Below are 25983 nucleotides of genomic sequence, written 5' to 3'. Positions count from 1 at the left end.
TTGAAAGTGTTTTGATAGGGAGAAGTAGGAGGAAAGATGATCCCTTGCAGTGCTTCACATTTGTATTATTCTATGTATCTACTTTTGTTCTCTCCCCTTTTCATCTTCCTTCCAGAAAGTGCCAAAAAATTCTTGGCAAAAACACGGAACTCTGGGAATTTGAAGTTTACAAGTTTAAAGAAATAGGTCAGCTTAAGGTAAGTTAATTTCTGTCTCTGGACTCAAGTCATTGGCATGCTGTACTTCCCCCGTGTTTTGACCAAGTATGTAAAGGATGTAATTTCGTGGCCCCATTGTGGTAGCCATGGTTTCACTGCTGCCTTTGAAGTTCCTGACCCAGATCTCTAGTTGTTCAGTTATCTGTCAGAATGATGTTGATATGTTAGCATGCATCAAAACAGAGTTGGAGGCGTAGCACATCCAGGTACTCACCTACCTATTTTTAACTTGTTGACAGCCCCTAAGTGAAAGACACATCCTCAAGGCCTTTAATTGCAAAGATACTGACAGTTAAATGCATCTTTCCCATTTGCTTTTCACTCTCTTCTAGTGTCTTGAAAAATCCTACCCTAACTCTTAAGGAAAATAAGAGGGTAGGTGCCAGCCTTTCCAGAAAATCCAACCCCCTTGTAACAAAGCCACAGCTTTAAGTGTTGAAGAATAGTTAAATTGCAAAGCGACAGGGAAAACCTATGCTCTGTGCTAGAAATGGTGGCAGGAAAGAGCAACCTGCCCTGTCTTGTGTTTTCCCTGGTCACGAGCCAGCTACCAGAACAGTACACGCTTAATGTGAGTTTCTCAGTTAATAAATTGCCCAGGACATAAGGCTATAGCGTTGTCACTGCCAAACCGGTAGAAAACATTATGCACACTCCCTTTGGTAACACATGTACATTTGTTTCTGAATTTTATGTCTTCCTATTCAAACTCAATGAGCCAAAAAGGACATATTATTAAGATCTCACAGCATGCATCCCTTGCTGGTTTTGAGCTGTTTAATTCCGTTCAAAGAGCTAAAGTGTTTCAGCATTAGGGTTTTCAGGATGTCTGCCTTTTATTTTAGAGCCACTCCAGTGCAAGAACAGCCTTGCCTTTTCTGTGAGTTCTTAGTGATTTGGTGCACTCTTTGCCACCTTGGAAGATGAAATCTCATATTTCTGTCTCTCTATTTCAATCCAATAAAGGACTCAAGTGCAGGTACAGGTGAAATTTTTATACACTGCTTCCTAGTCCTTTTGGGTTTACTTTGTTCTCTGGATGCAGCTGTTTGGAATGGATGTTTTCTTGTCTCCACTTATGTCATCCAGCAGACTGGAAAATATAAAAATATTTGCAGGTTTACTGCAAAAACATCTCTGTTAAATTACTACCTTTCTAAACAGTTGGTTGTTTTCAGCCCCTTGAAAGTGGACTTAGAAAAGCATAAGATGAATGTGTTATAATATTCAGCTTCAAGCTGCAGTTCTAGAAGATACTTTTCTTATTTTACTATTTCAGTCACGTAACTTTTCTTAAGTTCCTAAAGATACCTGAATATCATAAAGGATGAACTAGGTTAAGCCAGATCAAAATGAAGAGGTTCTTGTAATGCTTGGGGTCACTTGGGTGCTATTTGCAGTTTTTACCTATTTACTCAACCACTGGGTATTAAACACAATAGTCTAATGGAACTTTAATGGCTTTAAGCCCTGATGTAAGGACTTCATTTGGGATTTGGAGACAAAGTGTATTTTGAAAGGGAACTTTCTTAAAGAATTTGCAGTGCATATAAGTGATTGCCTGAAATCTGATGTTTCCAATCTAATGTGATTTGACAGCAGCTAAGGTGGTGGTAAGACTGAAGGTTTAAACTTTCCTTTCTGCAGAGGCATTAACTAGTGATACCCCAGTGTCAAAGCCTGTGTGGTGAGTGTCTTGCATGAGGGTTTAGGAGCTTTTTGAGTGTTCTGTACTGAAAGGTCCTGTTTGGTTGCCAGAGGCTGCATTTGGGTTTCTTGATGTCCCTTGTGTCATCAGTGAATGTCCTCTAGAAAACCTTTTTATGGCAGTTTCCAAATTTTGGAGCCTTGCAGCAAGTCATCTGCTCCTCTCCTCCAGCAGCAGTGGCTTGATGGAGTTACATGCTTGTCCCTCAGTCACTGTGATGTAAAATCCAGTGTCTCAACTCATACAGTTAAGGAAGGTGGATTTGAAGGAAGCTGCCACACTCTTGTATGGCACAAGGGATATGTTCCATTCTGTTGACTCTGCTGCGACAGCAGTGACTTTCAGCAGGGGTGCAGGTTGATCAGCTACCGGCAGTAATGCTTTAATGACCAAAATGTTGGCTAGAGGACACATGAAAGACTTTACCTGTCTCTGTTGAGTGTGGCATAAAGTAGCATTACCCAGACAGCCCCTTTCACCTCATAGGTATCCTCTGAGGAATAAATAATTGTCATTTGGGCTTATTAGTGAGGTGGTTTAAGCAATCGCATGGCAACTCTTATATCAGCTTTGTTGTGTATACCCTGTCCTTACACCTACTGATCAGAAGTCTGGAAGCAGGTCTTCAGAAGAAATAAAGGAAGAAAGTATTTGTGTGTATAGTATCTTTATTTAAAGTCACTTTGGCCACATGATTCAAGAATTGATACAATGGCATCCGGGTTCTGGAGTTATTATCTGTTCTTGTTCCTTAACTACTCCTTAGAAATAAAATGGAAAGAGTGTGTAACCTCCAGCATGGGTTTTGATTCACCTTTGTGCCTAGGCTTAAAAATACCTTGGATGCTTCTCAGTCTTAGCTGAGCATGGGAGCCATACTGCAGGAGGTGGTTGTGCTTCTCCTTCAAGCAGTGGGACTTGGGGCAGGAGAGATTTCCTTCCCAAGGCAGCCTGGCCCCCATGCAACAAGGCAGCTGCACTGCTCCACACTCACTGTGCGGCTGAGCTGCAGTCAAGAGTTGCAGCAAAGCATGTTGGATGAGGCTGTTCGTTTAGGAGGTAGCAGGAGGGTAGAAAGTGGTGATGGAAACAGCCCTTGGAAAATGCCCTCTGCCTTCAAGTCTTCAGATGATGTCCAGCTTGTTTGCTTTATGGTCAGAAGAGGCTTTTTTATGAGGGGGTCAGGAATATGATTCCCCAGGGCAGCTGGCACAGCCGTGCCCTGAGTTAGCTGTTAAATTCCGTGACAGATGGTGGGAGCTGATGTTGGCAGTGTGCTGTGTTTCAGAGACTGGCCAAGCTCAAACATCATGGGGAGAGAAGAGGACTCCTGTGAGCAATGAACTTCTAATTTCTGCAAAGTCATTAACAATGCTTTTTTTGTTTTTTATTGGTCTTTTATTTTACCTCCTGTTCCACCCACAGATGGAAGACTTGAATAAAATATGTAACTTGAGCAACTGGTTTGATTTATATGCTAGGAGAATTTGTTGCGAGTACCCATTGCTATGTCTAAAACTGCAAACGCCCCAAAATAAAGATGTAGTGAGATGTTATTTTTCCTGCTTTGTTCAAGCAACTTCACTAACAAGATGCTTCTGTACCATGTGCCATTAGTGGGCAACAGGCAGCATCTCTTGAGTATTTGGAGGAATTTCTTCAGTGTTGGGCCTTCAGCTACAAACCCCAAAGTCCCAACACAGCTGGCAGCAGTAGGGCTTACTTTGGCAGGTAATAATCTTGGCCTCTAGTTGTGTGGAATAATAGTGCTAATAAGATGCTGTGCTGAAAGTCCAGGGTATGAGGTGATTTATTCTGGCAGGTTCTTGTCTCCTGCCTGCCAGAATGCAATTCCTTAACACCCCCTATAGATCACACACCTTCTTCCCCTTTTCCATGGAGATGTGTATTCTCAGATTAGTTTTCATTTGGGTATGTAAAAATAGCTGGCAAAGTGGAACCCTGAATCAAATGTAGTGACCCCACAGGAGGAGGACAAATCAAAAGTGCACATTTGTCAGCTAATGAATGCTGATACCTTTGTACCAGATAACAGGACTGAGAGTGGACAAAATGGATTGTGAAAACTTTCTTCTTTTGAGGGATCTTTTATGGGCTTTGGTTTCTTAATGACTAGCAGGAAATACTCAGACTTCTCTCAGTGCAATGGCTGCTGCTTCCACTCTAACTAGTATCTTACCACCTACCTTTCCAATGAAAATACTTTCAGGTAAGTAATACATTTGCAGTGTGTGCAGTCCTAAAGTAAACAGCATCAGGGTACTGCTTACAAATATAAATAAGCAGTGTTTCCAGAGCATTTACCAAGAGCCATGTTTTGCACAGAGCTTTGGGTTTTTGTTTCAACAGGTCTGTTTTCCTGTCATCAGTGTACCAGGATGCTACATGTCATTCCCCTTCTGACGCTTTCTTCTCTTCGTTCCTATAGGCAATTAGTCGTTACTTGCCCAGACGGGACCCAGTTTTGAAACCTCTGATCTATGAAATGGTCCTGCATGAGTTTTTGGAAAGTGACTATGAGGTACTGTAGCCTGACATGGCCATGTGTAATAGTACTGCCACCCAAACACCCTCAGCAGCGTAGAATTCTGACAGCAAATTCTCTGTTGTATTCCGCTATTTATTGATGGACAGTTCCACAGTAATGAAAAGATCAAAAAGATGAATTTTGGGTTGTTTTTAAGAGAATAAGTAGAATGTTCTTCAGAGCACTCAAATACTTTCTCTATTATCACTTAGAAATACTGTTATTTTAGTTTGTTTAATGTAGCGTAAGTGGTGGAAGTGCTGCACAAAGCCCGTAGCACCTGAAAGAGAATCAGCTTCATGAATCTTAATAACATTGCCCTAAGAAGGAAAATCAGTGTTCTGCACTATGCACATGTGTGGGCACATAAAAGTGGCTTAGAGGTGAAGCCAGCAGGTGTCATCTCAGGGGCTTAGCTGAAGCTTTGATGTTTTGAATTGTTCCTTAGGCAGTTCTTTCTATTTCTGTTACAATCTCTTATACTTTTAGGGGTTTGCAACCCTGATAAAAGAGTGGCCTGGAGATCTGTACAACAACACAATCATAGTTCAAGCTGTAGTGGATCACCTGAAGAAAGATCCACAGAACAGGACTTTGCTACGAACGCTTGCAGAATTGTGAGTATGGTTTTAAACTCCTGTTACAAAAAGTAAGCTTGAAATAGTGTGCTATACTTGATAAATATTTGCCTAGCTCCCTTAACAGAAATTTGTCTACAGAGTATCAGCTTTCTCTCATCTCCACTCTTCTGATTGCACAGCTTGCCTATTTTTTCCCCTTTGTGATAAAGTGTATGCTGAGTATGAAAGCAAAGAGTTCAGTATGAGATTGGTTATGCTGCTCCTCTTTCCAAAGCAAATAGCTAGCATTCAAATAGGAAGCCTCTTTTGTGAAGTGTGCATTTCAGAATTGCCCACAGGAAAATCAAATGGTGGGTTTTTTTCTCCCACAATTTCACAAGTAGTATATTTAGGTTTACTGTGTGGCTGGAAATACGTGACTGGAAAATGCCTAAACTGATCTGGTTCTAGGCTCCTTTGTGCTGGGTTAAAGCTCTTTGGTTTTCTCAGCCTGATCAGCATCAGTTCTTTTCATACCAGTTCTCTGAGGAAAGTGAAGTGACTGTCTATTGCTGTGTTACAGTCTGTCCCCAGGTTGTAAGAAAACAATGCTTTTTAGCTCTGAAAAGAGTTCCAGTTAGTTTAGAAAGCTAGAAAAGCTAGCATTTTGTGTGGCTTCCCCTGTGGTCTGAATATGGGGAAACAAAAATGCAGAGAAAGAACCACTGATCAGAACACAAATGTGGTGGCTGGTATAAACAGAGTTGAAAGTAATGTTGGCCAGTGTTTTATTTCCCTTTAACAGAAATGAACCACAGCAACTATTTAGATAATTATAAAATCAAGGAGCATCCTAAACTGCTTTACATCCTAGATTTAAATTTTCCCTTAGAATTGATGTTCCTACACTTAGATATATAAGATCACATGTATTACAGCATTGTTTTCTATCAGGTATACTTACGACCAACGCTATGGCAGAGCCCTAGAAATTTACCTGACTCTGAGGCACAAGGACGTCTTCCAGTTGATCCACAAGCACAATCTTTTCAGTTCTATCAGAGACAAAATTGTCCTGCTCATGGATTTTGATTCAGAGGTATGGTCATCCTAATGATTTTTGTATTATTTTTCCACTAGAGATATTATAATGGATTAAAAATAAATGAGCTAAATGTGGTGTTGAGGCAGAGAGTGTGTTTCCTGTGTCTGGATACATTCTGAGAAGATGTTTGCCTAGAATGCAAAGCAATTGCTTTGTGTTTCCATTTGAACGTCACTCACAGTGAGAAGAGTGCCAGGTCTGAGATCATTGTTGTGATTCTCAAGTAAACTTTCACCATGATATTCTTTCTGCATTTTAAATAAAGTAATGCTGTTAAGAAACCGAAGAAAGGAGGTAGTGCATTTATTAGGAGGCATATATTAAATGTGCCTTCCACGCATCCTTTACTGCAGTCAGTCTGCTTCTGAAAGTTTGCAAGATTATTAACCTAGATTCAAATAACAAGTGTGCATTTTTTACTGAATTCTATGTTCTTTCTTCCCAACTGGCTATAAAACCTCATCAAATAATACTTGCTATGATCCTTAGGGGGAAACCAGGTAAATGTGCTCTTTTTTCAGTGCAATGCTGGTTGTTTAAGCACTGGAGCTAAAATGCAGAACCATGTCTACCAAGGATGATTGTCTTTGGTATGGCCATTCTAAAGTACATGGGGAAAAAATAGTATAATTCCTTTTTTATTAAACAGAGCAAATTGTATCAGGAATCTGTGGGTTTTTGTTTTTAGAGTTTGAAGCAAAACTTCTTGTAAAAGGAAGCAGAATCAGAATCCTGGTGGCCACCGTGGTCTTTTCTGCTTGTGTTATTGTATCAGTCTGCAGTAGTTTGGAGGAATCCAGATGTAAAACAAGCTGCTTGTTTCCCATACAGCCATCGCCCTGCAGTTCCATTTGGCCATGGGACAAATAGTATTTCTGTATCATTTGACAGTGGTCTTCTGTGACCCATGATTTAATGGCATGCTTCACCTGCAATAGAAGTGCCCAGTATTGACTGCTATTAGCATGGAAACGTTAGGAGAGGTATTCTGGAAGAATACATGATGTGTTCTCCTGTAATGCTGTGCTGTTGGGGAATGCTGATGTTATGCAAAGTGCTCTCTGAATTACTGTTGCTGAAAAGTGTAGCCCTGCAGTATCTATCTGATACCCATCAGTGAACAAGCATAATGCTATATAGAATGTGAGAAGATGTGTGTACCTTCGTATTAACTGGGTTCTTTCTCTTTAGAAAGCAGTAGACATGCTTTTGGATAATGAAGATAAGATTTCTGTGAGTATATCGAGTCTGTGGCTTGGCAGTCCAATGTTTGCTTGTATTACCCACCCTCCTTTCAGATCTGTACATGTGATGTTTGTCACGGGTTTGCTAATCCATTGGGGCTTATTTGTCTGATTTCAGATTGATAGAGTTGTTGAAGAGCTAGAAAACAGGCCTGAGCTACAGCATGTTGTGAGTATTTGTTGAGCTGAATAAACTCTTTGCTGGGCATGTGTTTTACAAATACAGTCTTCCTGTCAAAGTGCGCATAGCATCGGAGTGTCATAAATCATCAGAGCTAAAGTGGCTACTTCTGCTAACCTATTTCTTAACATGGCCATAGTGTTTTTACAACAGTAAAATAGTTTTTAAATGTGAACTTGAGAGTAGTTGATCACACACTGCTTATTGTTAACACACTGTTGAGGTACTCCTTGTGGCATTGCAGATACTTGTGTTCTCTGGGCAATTACTTCTTGCTTGTTTCCCTCCTCTTTCCTTACACAAAAATGGTGTTGGGAGCAACTGAAGCACATTTTGCTGATCTGTGGAGGCAGGGAACTGCTTGTCTTTCTAGAGCTGTAACTCCCATATGCTGCAGGATTGTTCTTGTTTGTGCAGAATTACAATATCAGTGTAAGGCTCCACATTGCTATTCCAAAAGCACCTCTTTGGTTTGAATGGTCTGTCAGTGGAATGTGTAACATGTAACCCTGGGCTTGGGCTGATTCAGGAAGGGAAGTTTAACTTGCTGCTGTGTACAGGTGGGGCTCAGAGCATTGATCTGGTTTATGTGTTAGAGACCTGATTATAGGAAGCAACTCTATCAAGTGTGCAGCCCATAGCCAAGAGCTTTGCGAAGATGACTGACAGTCAGTTTGTGGAAGGGATGCATCGGTTTCAAAGTGTGAAGCTTACTTCCCTTTGAAAAGAAAATGACCCTCAGAATTACTCTCAAAGCTTTCCTGTGCTCATCTAAGGGAGGAAGGAGCTTTGCCACAGGATCTGTACTTCAAGGTGCCTTGGTTAAACACTTTGCGGTAAAACTTTGGTAGTTATCTGTAATGGTCAAACATATCTAGATAACCAAAATGTTTAATTTGACATACTTCTCCAGGGTTTTCCATAAAATTCATCGTCCAGTAGTTTCCTTGAAGGATAAAGGACAGCTACTTAAGTCTTGTTGAAAATCTGTCTTATAGAGCTGGTTTTGGAGATTGCTGTGATACGAGTACTTCAGAAATATATAGTCTTTTGTGTGAGGATTTAATCTCTATACCTTCTAGTATGTGTTAGCACATTCCTGAAGAAATTAGGAGGAGTTTTTGTTAGTGGAGAACAGATAATATTTTATCATCTGTATTAATGGCTTTGAGTTCTGATTCTCATTTTTGATTCCTAGTATTTGCACAAGCTTTTCAAAAGAGACCACCATAAAGGCCAACGATATCACGAGAAACAGATCAGCCTCTATGCCGAATATGACCGTCCAAACTTACTGCCGTTTCTTAGAGACAGTACACACTGTCCGCTAGAGAAGGTAAGCCCAAAACCTAAACACAGGTCCTCGATGTTTGTCTATAGCTTGTAATGTTGTGTTTGTAACTGTGTCTGGTACTGCCCTCTACTGCTAAAAGAAGGGATCCTTTGAGTGTGTGACCATCACCTGCAGGAGCCTGGTTTGCAGAGCTGCCTGATGGCTGAGACCTTCCTCTCTCGGCTCACAGGGCAGGAAATAGTGGGGATATTAAATGGAGAAGTTCTGAATTCACACTTGATGCATACCTGCAGTGTGTCTGCTCATCAGTGCGTGGCCGGGCTGAACAGCAGGTTCTGGTTGCAAGAAATCGACCATCATTTCACCAAATCTAGGATTGGTTAATGATAGATCTTGAAGGCTGAGTACCTGTAACTAGAGGTTTTCTGGCTTTGTATTCCAGGGTCCAGAGTTGCTTTCAAATCATATACACAATATACAGTCACTGAAGTAGCAGAGCTAGAAGTATTTTGTGTTTGTACTTCTGCTGGTGGACTTGGGATTGTACAGAGAACCTGTTTCTACCTTCTTTAACCTTTTTATATTTTCCTTTTTTGCTCTTGTCAAATGAAATATGAAATAAAGTGAAGGGCAGTCATGGTACTTTTCCCCCTCCTTGAATTAAAGTAAATCACATGGAAATTTAAATTCTTCTCTTTAGCTGGGTCAGTGTTTTATTATTGGTTGCTGTTAATGGCCAGGCAAAGCAGACTTTGTGAAAGGATGTCTCTCTGCATGCAGCTATAATGGTGACACCAGTTGCAGTAGTTTTAAATGTAATGCTGAATATTGCATTTCATGTGGTTGATACTCAAAAGAGAACTAGTACTGTGCTTGGCATTTGCATGCTGTTGCCAACTTTACTGTGCAGCAGCAGGAAACACTGGGAAATACTTTTGTTAAGGTTGTGGGTTTGGTGTTCGAAACTTGCACAGAACTCAGTTGTCTCAGTGGGCTTGTGTCTACATTGTTGGCTTATTTGCTTATAAGTCTCTGATTCTCATGTAGATTTTGCAAGTTAGTTTTAGTAATTGCAGATTATCTTCAGTGATAGATGGTGCAGAAAAGTGCTGTGTGTAAATGATACAAGTATGTTGCTGGCACTGCTTTGCTGAAGTTATGGGCTGTGAGAAAGAATACGTCAGAGACCCAGGAACCTTTGGAAGGTGTGAGAAGCAAAGTGAGGGAAAAGGATGTTAGAAAAAGTGTCATTCTAACCTTAAAATGTTGTTATGTTTCAGTAGGAAGCTAAGGAAGAGAGATGCCAACACTACATAAAACTTAGTTGAATTTACTGTCACTGCTAATTCTGTAGTTACCATTCTTACCATACATATCATATAGTAACACTTTTTGCCACATAGGAATCGTTGTTCTAAGGAAATAGAAAGGGGACCAGAACTTCTCATCAATATTTTCAGTCCTGTGAAGCAGATTCCAGTGCAATGTATGAGTTGCAAAAAGCCATGGTTATTATAGCTTCAAAAAAATAATAAACCAACAAGAAGAAATAATTCTTGTTCTTTAAAAGTGTGCTTTATTCAAATGCAGTTCAACAAATGTTTTACAAAATGAACTGAAAGAGAGTATGCCTGTTCCCAGTATGCCTGTTCCCTGTTTTCCTCTAGAGGGAGCATGACAGTCAAGAAACGTGCAGCATCGAGAACTGCTGAGTACTTGGTACTTTGTAGTTCAGCTTCTGAGTGGGGAATAAAAAAGGCTGTCAGTTGTGTTTATAACTTATTAGTAGTATTCATAACTTCATTCCCCTGAAGTATCTGAGTGTGTAGGTATTCACCTACCTCTACCCCATAAGTGGTTGCCCAGTTCTCTAATCTTTGTAGTAATCCATCTGAAATGATTTGAGAACAGAAGGAGAAGTTAATTCTTACCTACATCTTTAGCTGTATCTTAAGTGTTTATAGTTTCGATTTCCAGGTATGAAAATCTTTACTGGTGACTAGTTGTCATCACAGGAATGCCATGTATCTTGAGTTTGCTTTCTGCTTCCAAACTGGAAGCAGGCTTGGCATCATTTATGGCATACCAGCCCTGCCAGTTTTCAGTTAGTAAAAAGCTGTTGGTAATCAGTTAGGTAATTTTGGCAGTTGTGTTAGTGTTTTACAGCAGCACAGACTCTGTAACTGCTCATGAGGGGTTTTAGCCCTCAGGGCTCTAAACCAAATTTCTAAGAAATGCTTCCTCCCTATTCTTTCATATTTGCATTGGGTTAATACTGAGTTGTCTTCTTGGAGGTCACTGGTACAAAATTTAGAGGGCTCTCTCTGCTTCCCAAAACCATTCTGGTTACCCTGAGGAGATCTGCAGTCTTGTGCTGTGAATGAATGTCAAGCAGGTCATCCCTAGAGACTTCATGAGTCCACCCACGGGAAGCAAGTCTTGACAGCAAATGAATTTAATGCATTTGGGTTAACCAGCTTTTGGAACCAGAAGAAGGGAGTTGACAGTAAGCTGAAAGATAGACATTGGCATAGTCCAGACTGAAATACCAGTCCTGTCCTCAGATTTATTTAATCTTGGAGAAAAGTAAAAGGAAATGCCATGGAATTTCTCCTGTTCATTATTGCCAGAGAACCTAACAGTGCATATTAAGGGAGCTGTATTCCTATCAAAATTAGTAATGCAACTTCATTGAAAATATCGTTAAGCCTCTTGCAGCATTTGTGATCAGTAAAATATTGTGTAACATGTGTTCTCTTTCCATCCTCCCTTCCCTTAAACTCAAGGCTCTTGAGATCTGCCAACAGAGGAACTTTGTAGAAGAGACAGTCTATCTTCTGAGTAAGTAAAAATCTGATAAATTACAAGATGCTTTTAATTTTGTCATAAAGTTGATGCAGAAAAAATGTATGATGCATTACCTAGTATCATTTGACATGCTTTCCCAAAGACAGAGTTGGTATGGAGTCAGTACAACCAAGTAACAGCATTTAGAGACTAAAACCACTGGCTTATTTATATGTCTTAATTCCATATTTTGTGTTATTGTGTTTCTGATTTGGCATTTTTCTGGGGTTTTGGAATCTCCAATACTGTCAGTTTAAAGAGAGGAGAGAAATAAAGCATGTTTTAGTCTGAATACATCTCAAACTTGGTGTTATCTTTTGGTGAGGTGGAAGATCTGCTCATATTCCCCTTCTTGTTTTAATGAAAGTAATTGCAAATTAACTCCACCAGCAGGCCAAGGAGTCTACCTCTGAATGTCAGACATGAGTCAGGAGCAGAATGGAAAGCTTTTCTTCAATCAGTCTTTGTTTTAATAAGAAGAATTATTTGTGGTGTGTTTGAGAGCAGAGCTGCATTTACACATGGATTCATTTAAACAATATTTCAACGTTTCTACTACTTGTTCTTCCACCCTCCTCTCATTTTCCAAGGGTGTAAGCTGTGCTAGAATAGCAATTTAAGAGTGCCCATGCAGGCTCATAAACAGGGTGTTTAATGTGATAGTTAATGCATGCATGTACACACACTTCCCCAGCATCTAATGTTGCTGCAGCTTAGAACCCCTAGGATGACCCAGCACATCCTTAAGCAGGCTCCAGGTCCCAGTTCAGCAAAGCATTCCAAGCACTTGTTCTAATTATACTGGTTGATCTGGGTTTTGCATTTCTACCTCAGATTAGATTAGATTTGATCTTGATTTAATGAATCTGAGCAGCTTCACACTTATAAAATTCCTGTTGAAAGCTTCTTAAAAGCATTGTACGTTGATAAGTATTTAGGTTTTATGATCTCTTTACTCCTTTATTTCTCTCCTTGTAGGCAGAATGGGAAATAGCCGCAGTGCCTTGAAGATGATAATGGAAGAATTGCAAGATGTAGATAAAGCTATTGAGTTTGCCAAGGAGCAAGATGATGGAGAACTTTGGGAAGATCTCATTTTATATTCCATCGACAAACCACGTAAGCAGGATAGTTTTTCAGAAGCTTTGCATATATATTTTCTGTGTGTGTGAAATGCTGTTGCAATTGAAGGATTGAATTATCCACGTGCATGTTAGAGAAGGTGCTAATGGATGGCCAGGGAGGTGTTCTGGTTTGTGGAGCTGTTCTGTGCATAAAAACCTCCAGTAAGGCAGCATGTTGGCATGCTACAAAATGAGTGCTTAGGATTTAACATTTGACTAAGCTCTGTGTAGTTATGTTGTTAATGACAAATCAAGGGAAGAATGGTGCTTTTAATTTGGCAGAATGAGGCTTTATTTTTAGAGTGCATCAAGACACAGTCTGCAGGCTTGATGAGGATGTTGTGTGTCTGCTTATTGCAGCTGCTTCCCTTTGAAATTCGGAAATCGAAGAGCCCACACCTCAGTAGAATAACTGATTTGGTTTGTTTCTGGGGCACAAAGGTGGATCCGTAATAATGAGTGCATTTTGCCTTTCATCCGTTATATGAATAGCTACTCAAGTTTAAAGTTTAGATGAAATCAGAGAGTGGCAGAATCTTACAAGCAACATCAGTTTGCTTTTCAGGAGGCAGATTCAGAGGAGATCATAGGGCTGAGAAAATAAAGAATTATTTTAACTATTCCACTCCATTAGTTTTGCAGCCCCTTCTGGGTCTTGAAACCAAGGCTTTAAAATCTCTTTTGGGATCTCTTTTCCAAAGGATTGAATGACTTGTAGAATTACTGTCAGAAAATGTATCTCTTCATCCCTTGGTTGCTAAATTTGAAAGGAAAAAGCAACCAAAATCCGTAAGCCCTTTAGAATGGCATTCTCAAGTTACCCATACCTACATGCAGGATGTCACTAAAGCAATGCTACAATTAATGACATCTTCAGAGCAAAAGGGCTTCAAAGCATATAGAATTCTCTCAGTTTCATCTGTCCATATGTAGAGCAACTCCACTGATGTTCTCAGTTTTGGAAACTGAAGAAAACCAGAGTCTTGAGAGTCATCCTTCCAGTGTTTCATTTAGCCAGGTGCATGTAAAAAAGCAGATTTCTTTTGTGTCACTCTCACCAATGTTTAGAAACATCTTGGTGTTTGAGAATTTGGTTTTAAACCCTGGACCTGGGAATGGAGCAGTCACATAACGTAGTTAATTCTCTGGCTCTGTTTGCTCAAGTGCTCTCTTTGTTGAATTGAAATGCATTATTTACTTGTGGGTTTGTGCTGGTTCCTCTGTTAACCTGAAGTACCCTGGAAGGTCTGTGAATTGCCAAACTGTATCTTCTGCTCTCACCCAATACAGCTGCAAGAAACATAGGGATGCTACTTAAGAGTCTTAGTGTTAATCTTTTAGCAGAGAACTGGCATGGAATCTGTCAAAGCCTGTATCTTGTCACCGAAGCATCCTTTAATCAGGTGTTTTGCTGGATTTTTTTCTTAATTTCTTTGCCTTTTGGTTTTCACAGCTTTTATTACTGGTTTATTGAACAATATTGGAACCCACGTTGATCCCATTCTGTTGATCCACCGCATTAAGGAAGGCATGGAGATTCCTAATTTGAGAGACTCACTAGTGAAAATTCTTCAGGACTACAACTTGCAGGTAAATGTTGCATTCTTCCTGTGATGCTCATTTTCAGAGAGACAGCAAGACTGCTTTGCCATTGAACAGCACAAGAAATGGCTGTCATGAAGGTTTGTCCATTCTGCTCAGACATCTGTTGACACTGTGGGATGCTACAAAACTAGGATGGAAAGGGTGGAGATTTGTTAAGACAAATAGTCTCTTGATGGCTTCTAGCACTTATAAATCTCTCCCACACTGTCATAAGCCTAGTGGAAAAGTAGAACTGGAATGATCTTGGGTGGTTCTGACTATTTTTATACTGCCTGACTGTCCAGTATTGGAAAGTCTCATGACCAGTACTTTTAATTCTGTTTCATATGAGGAGGCAGAACACGTGCGGTCACTAAAACAAACATTCACTAGGTATTAGAGCCATATACTAACTGTCATACTAACTAAAGGAAAATGATCTTTTAAAATCAAATTCATGTCTGTTGTGCAGAACGTGTTGATGTCTCTGCATTTATATAGAAAAAGACTGCTTGTTGTATCGTGAGAGTTTTTATCCCAGCGCAATTACACAGATACGTGCAGTTTCCTCCATAACTGGTTCTGATGGGTGTTTGTAAGAACTTACAAGTGTGCCCATCAAAGTAACAATAGGTAGAGTTGCATTGCATACTTTAAATCTCCGTGCTACAAAAAGAGGCCCAAATTTGAGTTTTCTTTGATGCTGCTCTACACCATATACTGAGTGACATAAGGATACAGAGCAGTTTGAATGTCTCTAGTGTGACTGTTTAGAGCCCAGAAAAGCAGCCCAGTAAGGAGCTGAAACTCCCAGTTTTCCGATCCTCATGATCATTTGTTTCCAATCTGCTATTAGTCTTTGGACATCTCTAGCAAATAGACAGGGTTGGTGACTTTCAGTAAGGTCATGGTTGGTCTCTTACTGGGCCTTATAAAGACTGTATCTGTTAGAACCTTCAGTGATGTCAGAAAGCCTTCCAAAAAGGCTGAGTTTAAAGCCTTTCCAAGGCTTTTCCCTTATTTTATTATCATTTGGGCTTTGCATTATAACTTCTCAAAGAAGCATTTTATGTGTCTTGTTCTCCTGTCACTTGTTATGTGCAAGGAGCTTGCATAAACATGTTTGCATGTGACACAGGTTGTAATATTACTTCCAGTTTTTACTTGACTTCATGAAATACTAATATCCTTCCCAAATGTTGTTAGCTAAATAGAATGCTACATTTAAGCAGTTGCCTGTGAATCTTGCTGCTGTCAGTGACCTGCAGCTTACACTGCTGATCCTCCTGTTCCTGCCTTCAAATGTATGTTTTTGGGGTGTCTGCAGCAGACTGAGAAGGTGCTGTGTGAAGAGCTGCAGCTTTACCCTGCATGCAAAGTATATTGCATGGCTTCAGACAATGCTGATGACATCGTTTTGATCATGATGGGAGGGAAGAATAATTTTGTCTTCATATACCTTTTAACAAAATTACTGTGGGATTAAAAGGCTGTATTTAACCTTCACAGTAATATCCAAAATTATTTGCTGTTAGCATTGAAACGCTTCATGGATTTCAAATTAATTGATTTTGAAGTAGATTTGGATAGCTCTAGGGCTAAAATCTAGATCTCACAGGAGCAGTAGAAATTAGGGAAGCTTGATATAATTTGTGCTTGGCTTGCATGTAGGATAGTACAACAATATAGCCAGAAAAGGGGTACTTTAGAGAAATGTGAGCTGTAGCTTGAAATAAGACTGTTCACGAGGTATTACTGAGAATGTAAAGTACAGTTTATGAACACATAATGCGTCTACACTGGAAAATAGAGATGTGATCACAGTTCTTGAATACTCACCCAAGTAGTCTTAGACTGGCAAACTCAAATCTTACAGCAGGGCAGTTTCTGCATCCAACAGTTTCATCATGACTGCTGCCTCATTAGCTGGTTTAAAACTAGCCTTTGGTGTGTTTATATGATGCCTCATCTCACCTTTGCATCATGTTGCATAGGTTCACAGTGAGAAGTCCATGTCCTCTATGTTTTATGCTTATATAAGTATATGGATGCAAATTTCCTAATGCACTCCAATCTCTGCATTAGATGTGGTGTGGAACGTGGGTAGGAGCTAAAAGCAGTGCCTTGGACAGACTGTCTTTTTGAAAACAATTCTTTACATCCCAGCAAAACCAAGTGAATCAAATTGAGTGGCTGCCAAAGCATGCCATACGTGGCTTACAGTGTGCATTAGGGAATCCAACCAGGAAGTCTACTGATGCAACAGAGTTTGTTGGGTTTTTTTTTATCTGGGATCTTCCCTGAATGGTTTAAGTTGTTATTAATGTTGGCGTATGGCAGACAGGTTGTTTCATATTGATTTACCGCCCATTAGATGAACTGCTGTAAGAGTTCTGTGTGCTACTCCAAGCTTACCTTAGCTCTGCGTGATTAACTTACACCTTTAAAAGGAGTTAATATCTGTTCACTACCAACCAAGCATGGCATTAATACAGAATTAGGTATTCTACTGGGTAAAAATAAAACATAGACCACATGATACTTTGTTCTTAGGCTACAGCTTCATGTAAGGACTATTAATTTGCTTTTTCTCTGGTGTTACATCTGCTTTACAAGTAGATGTAACTACTTAAGCTGCATTACTCATTTTTATTTTCCCACTTCAGGAAGTGCAGTCTGCCACAAACTCAAATCTGAACATGCTCTTAGGTGTTCCCCTAAGTAGGAAAATATTTAAGTACTTAAGTGGTTTTCTGAATTGGGATTAAAACTCCAAGTGATTATTCTTTGTTTGGTCGCTTTTTTCCCTCTTGAGGATTATTTACTATAATGTTTCCTCTTTGTCATCATCTGAGTTAATGTGTTAAAACCACAGCACGTAATCGAGTGGCATTGAAGTATTGGAGTGATGAAGGTTTATTTACTGCTGAAATAATACTGATTTTACTGTTTATACACAGTAACGTCCATAGACAACAAAGTTATGAAGGCATAGGCAACAATGACTAAGTTCTAGTTGTCTGAATTTTAGCTGGATTATTTATCAAGTGTAGTGTAGTCTAATTTTTTTAATTAGATTTTATATTTAACTCCTGAAATCTAGTTCTTTAGTGCCATAAATCTATAGCTAAAATAGACCACAGATTACTTCCTTTGAATTTAGAAACTCCTAGAGATGTGTTGTCTTCAGGAGAAACCTACTTATTTATTAGAAATTACATTTTCTTGGCACCAGTATGACTTAATAGCTAATAAATCACTGTTCTTCCATCAGTGTGTTCAACTTAACTAAACACCATTTAAACCTGTGGTCAGCTAACCAAATTGAGGCCAGTCATATTGATACCCTGACAAAAGCTTAATCGTTTCCATTTTTACTGCTTGCGTTTAAAAGTGTTTTCCAAGACACAGAGCCAAAACTCAGCGTTATCTCCATCCACTGGAAAGTTGTTGTCAGTGTAACTTGAATTTGGTTTCCATGCATAGACATTGCTTCTGTGAGGCTCATGAGGAACCTCTCTTCCCAATAGAAATTTACAGTGTAATTGTTTTTAAAACCTCCCTTAGCCAACGCAATTAGAGCAGTAATGCTCCTATTTGAGAAGTGTAGCAAAAGCAGTATTTATTAATATTTCTATGCAAAATATCAGTTCAAACTATTGGGTTTCTTTCGGTGAAACCATTGCTAGTGACATTGGTTTTATACAGCTTCTGTATACTGAAACTCATCAGTTTTACAATGGTCTGATCTTAAAGACCTGTCTGGAATACATTGTTGAACTTTTTTATTTGCCTTTTATAGTCAGTTCCTTGGAAGTGAAACTGAAAAAGAATATAAAACAGTTCACACTTTTAATTTGGCCTTAACTTATAAATGAGGAATGCAGGAGCCTCTCTTAAAATAAGAACTTGTACAGGGTGCCCAGAGAAGCTGTGGCTGCCCCATCCCTGGTAGTGTTCAAGGCCAGGTTGGACAGGCTTGGAGCAACCTGCTCTAGTGGAAGGTGTCCCTGCCTATGGCAGGGGTTGGAGCTGGATGAGCTTTAAGGTTCCTTCCAACCCAAACCAGTCTGGGATCATGCTCAAGTTTTCTAAAGCACTGTATCACGTGTCTCACAGAGAAGGCTGATAGAAAAGTCCCCTTATTTGTGCACTTGTGAATTATAAGTTTATTACACTTTCTAGGTGTATAAAATAGGTGTCTTTTCAGCTTTAGTCTATACCTGAGTGAGCTTTAGGAAATGCTTGGGGTGTTGGAAGAGATTTAAATACTGCCTTTGTTTCAGAAAGAAACACCCTCTGTATGACACTTGTTAGAAAAAAAAACTTCAAAAGATGTTGGTATTTTACGATTTCTTTCCCCTTCTTTTTAAAATACAAAAACAATTTGTTTAGATGCAGTACCTCTAGATCTTGTGGATTGGCCATTTTACTGAAATGTTGACTTACGAGTTTGCACTTCATTTGAACCTGAAGTAACTCTGATGGATAACAGAGATTCATCCACTCACAGAATTCACATCAATCCAGTCATAACAGAGTTCATGAACGAATAGAAACTGATGATCATTTGGTGAATGCTTGAAACAGAGCATGGAAAAATTGCTGGATCTTGCTCCTGAACTTGACTAAGCTGCTGTTCAGACACCTTGGAGGCACTAGAGGGCAGGTGATGGCTTGCACAGAGGGACATCTGCCTTTTGGTTGTAAAGTCTAAAACTAGTGTGCTTTTAATTGTGGTTGGTTCATTGGCCTTGAGAAACTTGGACTTGTTCAAGTGCTAAACTGAATCAGGCCTGAATTCATTCCCAGAGCTTTTGAGTACATCCTTTCAAATTAACTGCATGCTGCAATGATTTCCTTTAAAGATGGTGTTAGGCATTTGTAAATCAGAACTTTTAATATTAAATAGAAGCTTTTATGGCTTCTGATTTTAATTATTCAGTACCATCTTCCCTAATAAAGTCAGAAAATGAAGTAGGATTCTTTTTTGCAGGAAATATTTTGGTTTAAGCAGTTTTCATTAATTTGGTAAAAAGCATTATATCTGCCTAAACATTTTCTGTAGGTGTATCATGCTGTCCTGCTTGTGCTTACAATGATGTGCTTGTAAAGGGAGGAAAGATACCATTTCATCCTGAGTCTGATTTCTTCTCCTCAGAAAGTGGTTTCATTACAGATTTATGCCTGACGTCAGTTTAAGCCTAATCTTAGGGTGCACATTTATATACTTCTCCTTTCAATGTAAAGAAGTTAATTCAAACATTCTTTCTCCCTCTGTTTCATCTCCAAATTCCTTTTCCTGCTTCTCTTTCTGTAACTCTTATATGATTCATCTCATCATTGAGCTCGTCAAATCCATTTCTGCAGAAGTGTTGAGATTTATTACCTTGAGATTTGACATTTTACATTCTTTGCTGTGACTTTTCCTTTCATATAACAATAGCTGCTTACTGTATTCCATTTCTAGCAGAATAAGGTGTGATAAACAGTCATTGAATGAGGTATGGAAAAATCTCAGTGGGGTATAAATAATGAGGGAAAGATAGTATATGTGTGTTAAAAGATATGGCTGTTACTTCTGGTTTTCAGGGCATCAAACAGTATTGAGGTTTTCCAGTAACTTAATGATGTTTCCCCCTTTATTTTTCTGTGTTTAAATGAGGCTTTCCTATTGTCACACTGTATTTTAAGTAGAAAATAGTAAATCTTGCTCTCTTCTTCCCATTGTATATCTGTTGCAGCCCTCTTATTTAACATGGTCACTTTACTCCTTTTACTTAAGCATGGGATTTTTCATCTGCTTATGCTGAGTGCAGCTAGCAAAGTATATAGCCAAGACCTCATCCACTCTAAGTTACTTACCTGGTTTTGGGATATTATTTGCTGATTGAGAATATTTTAGTCTAGCAGACACTCATTTTGAAAGACATACTCATATAGTTCCTGATACTACAGATGCTAAGGATTAGTTTTCTAAGCATTTGTCTTGTAGAGCTGCACTCTGTTTCTGGTACTCTTGAGATGTTCTATAGCTCAATGTGCCTTAATACTGTGTAATGTCATTTACTCACTGAGATGCCCAGTTTGAAATGCTTATTGCTACTCAGTTTTCATTTTCTTAATGTATTTCAGATTTGCATATCAGTCTTGGCAGTGTGTCCTTGTTGCTTTGCAATAGGTATATAAGAAGATAAGGGTTTGGACAGTGTTTAACTGGCTGTAAAATCTATTATTCTACTACTTTTTAGGTATTTGCATTAGTATTGTAGACTATATTAGAATGCGCAATTGCAAATAACCTGGAAAAAGGAATGCACATTGCCTCTTTATACCACTTTTCTGGTGGGGTGGTTGACTTTACAATTGGCTGTGAGCTTCATTTCAGAGGAATTGTTGTCTCAGAAAAGAAATTTCCAAGCATCAATTTGGGAGGAGGAAGTAAAATCCCACATGACTGATTTGGGTTTGTCATATTGTCAGACTTGCTTTGTTAAAGTATTGTGAAAGAAGGCTCTATATCATTCTGATGCCCTTGATTCCTTTTTGTGTTTCACAGCACTGTCAGGCAATGACCTGTCAATCTCATGATAAATACAAAGTAAGTAGAAAGGGAACTGAGATTTTTGCTGAAGAGGAAATAGTTCTGGACCTTTGGTTGTGTGAGCATTTGGTACTGCTTCCAAAATGACACTTGAGCAAGAAATATGTGGGAACAAACTAAATTTTGAATTTCTGTGTCTACAATTGGAAACCAATTGTGAGGGGCACTGTAAAAAATTGTTGTATTTTGAGACAAGCTCATAGGAAGATCATAATTCATGACAACAGTGTATTTGTAAAGGGTATTTTATAATGTGGGGGTTTCATTTAGGTAGAGGTGATGGCAACTGGAGGTTCCTCCTTTACCTCCTTTATAATAGCTTGAAAAGTCTTACACATTCCCTGTGCTCTCTTTGACAGTGGAAACCCAGTGGAGGCATCCCAGGATAGCTGATATCCCATCCGTTCAACAGCCACTGTATTTTGTTCTTTGCACCAACAGATCTTGCTGCGGGAAGGTTGCAAGAAGATACTTGTTGCTGATTCTCTTTCGTTGTTAAAGAAGATGCATCGGACTCAGATGAAGGGTGTTCTAGTAGATGGTGGGTACAGGGGAAACATGGCCACTTTCAAGGTTTTGAAGTCTTGATTTTTAGACTGAAGCCATATGACTTTCTGCTTTGGAAGATGCCCAAAGCCTGAGTATCCTAACTTATTGGTAGAGTGTAGTAGGATATTAGTGCTTTCCTCTTTGAGAAGGAACTACATGTGTCTCAAAAACTGCAAGACCCACCATGCAGCTTTTTTCCCCTTAATCCATCCCTGCATAGCCAGTAACATGTGGTTTCCTGCAAATTGTCTATAAAAGTCAAAAATGCTTTTTAGTCCCAACATGGGTAGTCAGATGATTAAAAATCTGCAACCAAAGCAAAAGCCACAAGATAGTTTTCAGAAAGAACTGAAAATACTTTGCAAGGTGCTCATGATGTGTGTATTAGTACAAAGAGGTAGAAACTGACAGAAGGACACAGGATCAGAGCTTCTGCTACAAAATGCTGCAGAGATACCGGGTACCCATCCTATGCTTCTTTTGTTCCAGTTTGCCTTGTGCCTCTACAGTGCTGATCCTGAACAGCCCCACTCCTGCAGTTCAGCCATCATTACAGTCAAAAGATCTAAACACTTCCCATGCTGTTAATAGAAATGCTGCTTCAGTATTGCTCTTTATTCTTTAACAGACTCCGTTAGGGATCTTAAGTGAATACTTTAAGACCAAGCACCATTTCTGTACTAGTAGTATGTTCATGCCTGCTTCATAAAAGAGTAAACATGGAGTTTGATAACAAAGCTGTTACAAGTTTGTCTTGTTTTTATAGAGGAGAACATCTGTGAATCATGCCTGTCTCCAATACTTCCTTCAGGTAAGATGCTTTTTTAGAAGGACAAGAGGTTGTCTTTTTTCTAATTAGAGGAACTACTGTTTGCTTTCATTCATAGAAATGTGTAATAGCTTTCCTTGGTAATTCCTGTATAAATATCAGTCTCCTGCGCAAAGCTTGCTTAGGAATTCTGATGTGGGAGTAGAGTCAAGTGTGAACTATTTTTGTTGCATTAAACCCAGATTTTCTTTGACTTCCTTATTTTCTGCTTGGAAATATGTGGCAACTTTAAATTCCATCAACATACGTGTTCTCAGAAACTATTAGAACCAAAAACTCAGTTGTTGCCACCAAATCTTGTCCAACTCTGTTGAACGATTTAGACTGAATTTGTAGATCATGACGTTCTATGGAATATACTTTTTGTCAGGGTGGTTGGAACACTCTTGGCTTCAGTCATTGCTGTCGTGTTTGAAACAACTTATAACAGACTGTGGTTTTAAAATATCTTCTGAAGTGAGTTTTGAAACTAGAAAATCAGGATATTATTTTGAAGTTGCACGTTCTGCGAGGCAGCTGTAGCTCAGATACACCAATATAGTTGTTGGGCATCTTAAGAAGAAAAAGGAGAATCTCATGGCATCTTCAAACAAGAATGTGTAAAACAAGAAATGCATATATGGACCTATTTATTTTTGTTTGGCAAATAGAATCAATTAGGTTTTTAATCTGCTTTCTACCATTTTTCACTCTAAATAAAACCAACTGTCCTATGATCATATGCACCAATGTACAGACCACAGCAGTCACATGGTGATAAAAAAACCTGGCAGTGATGGATGTGCATACCTTTTGGGGTAGGCATGTTGAGGGAGTGGAAGCCAAGGAATTGAAAGTTATAGAACCATAGAATCAATCCGATTGGAAAAGACCTTTAAGATCATCAAGTCCAACCATTCTCCAGCACTGCCAAGTCCATCACTAAACCATGTCACCGAGGGCCTCATCGACACAGTTTGTGAACACTTGCAGTGATTTTTCCACTGCCCTGTGCAGCCTGTTCCAGTGAAGGATTGTGATGAGTAAGGCAGTTGTTATTTGGATATGTGGACATATGTGGTATGTAGGCTTGTAACTGGGCTAAGTATTCATGTGGGAATAGAAAGGCACATCATGCACTTAGGCAGCTTCTTGCCAAATTTCAAGATCATAGTGTGCAGTGTAGGCACTAGAACTGCTTAATGTTCTGGTTCTCCCCACACTACTAGCACAAGAATCTGTTTTGCTGACTTTGCTTCTAAATGGCTAAATTATTTGGTGGTAGTTTGCTGCTTCTCCTTCCCCAGATTTTGCATGTAGCACACACTAACATGTGAAGTTTCTGGTGCAAAGGTATACAGCATTTAAGCCGCGGAATAAAATTGTCTTCTAACTCCATCACTGGGACATCTTACCTGAAACCATAACTCTCCATGGTCTCTATAAATGAGCTAGAATAAGTTGAAAATTAACTTGGGAGCAGTTACTCGTTATTTCTGTGTGTAGAGCACGTTGCAGTGTTGTAACATATATACTGCTGAAAAACATATATACTGCTGTAGCCACTGAATTATTTGTTTTGTTGCCCTGTTGTAATGCATTTACCTTTCTCTTTCCTAGATGCATCCAAGTCCTTCAATGTGGTAGTGTTCCACTGCAGACACATGTTTCACAAGGAGTGCCTCCCGGTATCTAACATGGTAAGGAAATAACTTGATCTCTCTGACACTTCTGCCAAAGATAAAAGGACAAACTACTTCCTTTTGATGACCACAGAGAAGCACATGGCTCTATCAGAAATTACAGTATGACTACACTATTTGTGATGATAACCCATAGAAGTATGTGACCAAGGAGAGGGAGTTTAGGGCAGCTGCAGCTAAAGTTCATCCAATTTAGAAAGAGATTGCTGCTGTGTTTTATCACTCTCTGCAATCTGAATATGCAGCACACCTTTGAGACATACAGGGGATACAACCTGTTTGATTTCTTTAATTAATTCCTTTCCATTGCAGCTCTCACTTTAGGTATGGTTAATTAAAGACAAGAACAAAGATATTTTCTCAAGTGAAGTGTATTGAATGTTTCTGACTTGGAAGAAAAAAATCACTCATTTTGGATTTAATATTTAAATATCTTTGTAATCATCTTTATACCCACAAGATGATTGTTCTCATCAGGGAATTTTTTTTTCGCCCCAATTAAAACAAATCAAAATCTAGATAGAACCATTCTTGAATTTAGGATGGAAGTATCAGAGTGGTAACAAAATCACCACAAAAATGGAATTTAAATGTGATTCTGCATATGTATCTGAAAATGAACATCCAGTGAAAAAATAACTTCGGTGAATCACTTAATCTGCAAGTAACCAAGCAAACTGCTTGTAGCCATATGGTACAGCATGTCTACTTAAACATGTCCTGAAAATCTAAATGAATTCGATCGTTTGCATGAGAAAGCCCAACAATTAGTAAATATTTATTCGAATAATATTTACCATAAATTTTAATGTTTGGGAAATAAGCTAAGATTTATCCAGCTTTCACAATGTTTTAGAACAGGTAACTTGTGAGGTGGGATTTCTAAATGTGACATGAGTGTTACAGTATGTATATTCTATAGCACGTAAGAATATAAAGGTACCTGCATGTATCTGAGCCAAATTCTCCAATGTATAGTATTTCTTGGCCTTAGGTAATCAGCTGTGTTACTGATATTTGGTTGTGGGTGACATATGCAAAGGGAAATAACGCATGCATAAAGCATCACAGAGCTAAACTCGGTAGTAACAATAAATACCTATTCTATCTCAAATGGACAGAATTCCTGCCATATTCTCAGCTGCTGGAAATCTGTTGAACATTACCTAAAGACAGAGTTGTAACTAAGACATCAGTGGTCAGTGGAGCCAACCAAGGGACTTACTTTCCTCTTATCTAGGAAGATAATCAGCAGTGCTTTCAACTCTGTATGGTTTTTGTTGTGGAGGAAATTGGACCTCACTCTCCAGGAGGGTGGTGGGAATGCACTTGCAATGAGTGGTGAGGTGTACTGCCCTCTGACTCCAGAACAGCCTGCTTTATGTTTCTTCTGTATTGCCTTCCTATGCCTGTCCACGCTGATGTTGGTAGCCTGACTCTGAACAGTAACACTGAGAAAGGCATTAGCACTTCTCCTCTTCCCACCGTCTAATGTGGCTGCATTTCTCTGAGAGATTCTTTTTTTCTTTTTAATTTCTAGGTGTCTTCTGTCCAATTCTGCAACATATGCAGTGCCAAACACCGAGGGCCAGGAAGTGCAATCCTGGAGATGAAGAAATAGCAGTCCCATAACTCCCCATTACAGCCTGTGACACCAAATCTGTAGGACCATGCCGAGCTATTGTAGTTTCTGTTAGTTAACATTTCTGTATATAAATCTGATTGTGCTTTAAAGCTGGTTTGTGTAAGTTATTCAGCTTATTGAACATTTTTGGGAAAGAGAAGATGTGAAAATGTTTCCCTTGTAAGTCTTTGTTACAGGATTCATATGCCACTGTTCCTTTGCTCAGCTCATCACTTACCTCTAGAACAGAAAAGAGAAATAAAATGGGAAGCTAAAAAACCA

General features: G+C 39.1%; 1 protein-coding gene across 1 annotated transcript in view; it reads left to right on the top strand.

The window, feature by feature from the left end:
* Positions 1 to 25983, top strand: part of VPS41 (VPS41 subunit of HOPS complex) — a 95030-nt gene extending 69047 nt beyond the window's left edge. Inside the window, exons 16-29 of the mRNA XM_005146981.3 lie at positions 116 to 197; positions 4376 to 4468; positions 4964 to 5091; positions 5989 to 6133; positions 7331 to 7372; positions 7502 to 7552; positions 8763 to 8900; positions 11645 to 11699; positions 12684 to 12824; positions 14283 to 14419; positions 21459 to 21558; positions 22333 to 22377; positions 23995 to 24074; positions 25618 to 25983. Coding sequence (XP_005147038.2) covers positions 116 to 197; positions 4376 to 4468; positions 4964 to 5091; positions 5989 to 6133; positions 7331 to 7372; positions 7502 to 7552; positions 8763 to 8900; positions 11645 to 11699; positions 12684 to 12824; positions 14283 to 14419; positions 21459 to 21558; positions 22333 to 22377; positions 23995 to 24074; positions 25618 to 25698 — 1318 coding nt within the window. The 3' untranslated portion in view covers positions 25699 to 25983. The remainder of the gene's footprint in view (positions 1 to 115; positions 198 to 4375; positions 4469 to 4963; positions 5092 to 5988; positions 6134 to 7330; positions 7373 to 7501; positions 7553 to 8762; positions 8901 to 11644; positions 11700 to 12683; positions 12825 to 14282; positions 14420 to 21458; positions 21559 to 22332; positions 22378 to 23994; positions 24075 to 25617) is intronic.

Source organism: Melopsittacus undulatus, chromosome 1, assembly GCF_012275295.1.
Source record: "Melopsittacus undulatus isolate bMelUnd1 chromosome 1, bMelUnd1.mat.Z, whole genome shotgun sequence".
NCBI classification, from domain to species: domain Eukaryota; kingdom Metazoa; phylum Chordata; class Aves; order Psittaciformes; family Psittaculidae; genus Melopsittacus; species Melopsittacus undulatus.
The sequence above is the reverse complement of the archived record's forward strand: the minus strand, read 5'-3'. Positions and strand labels throughout refer to the sequence as shown.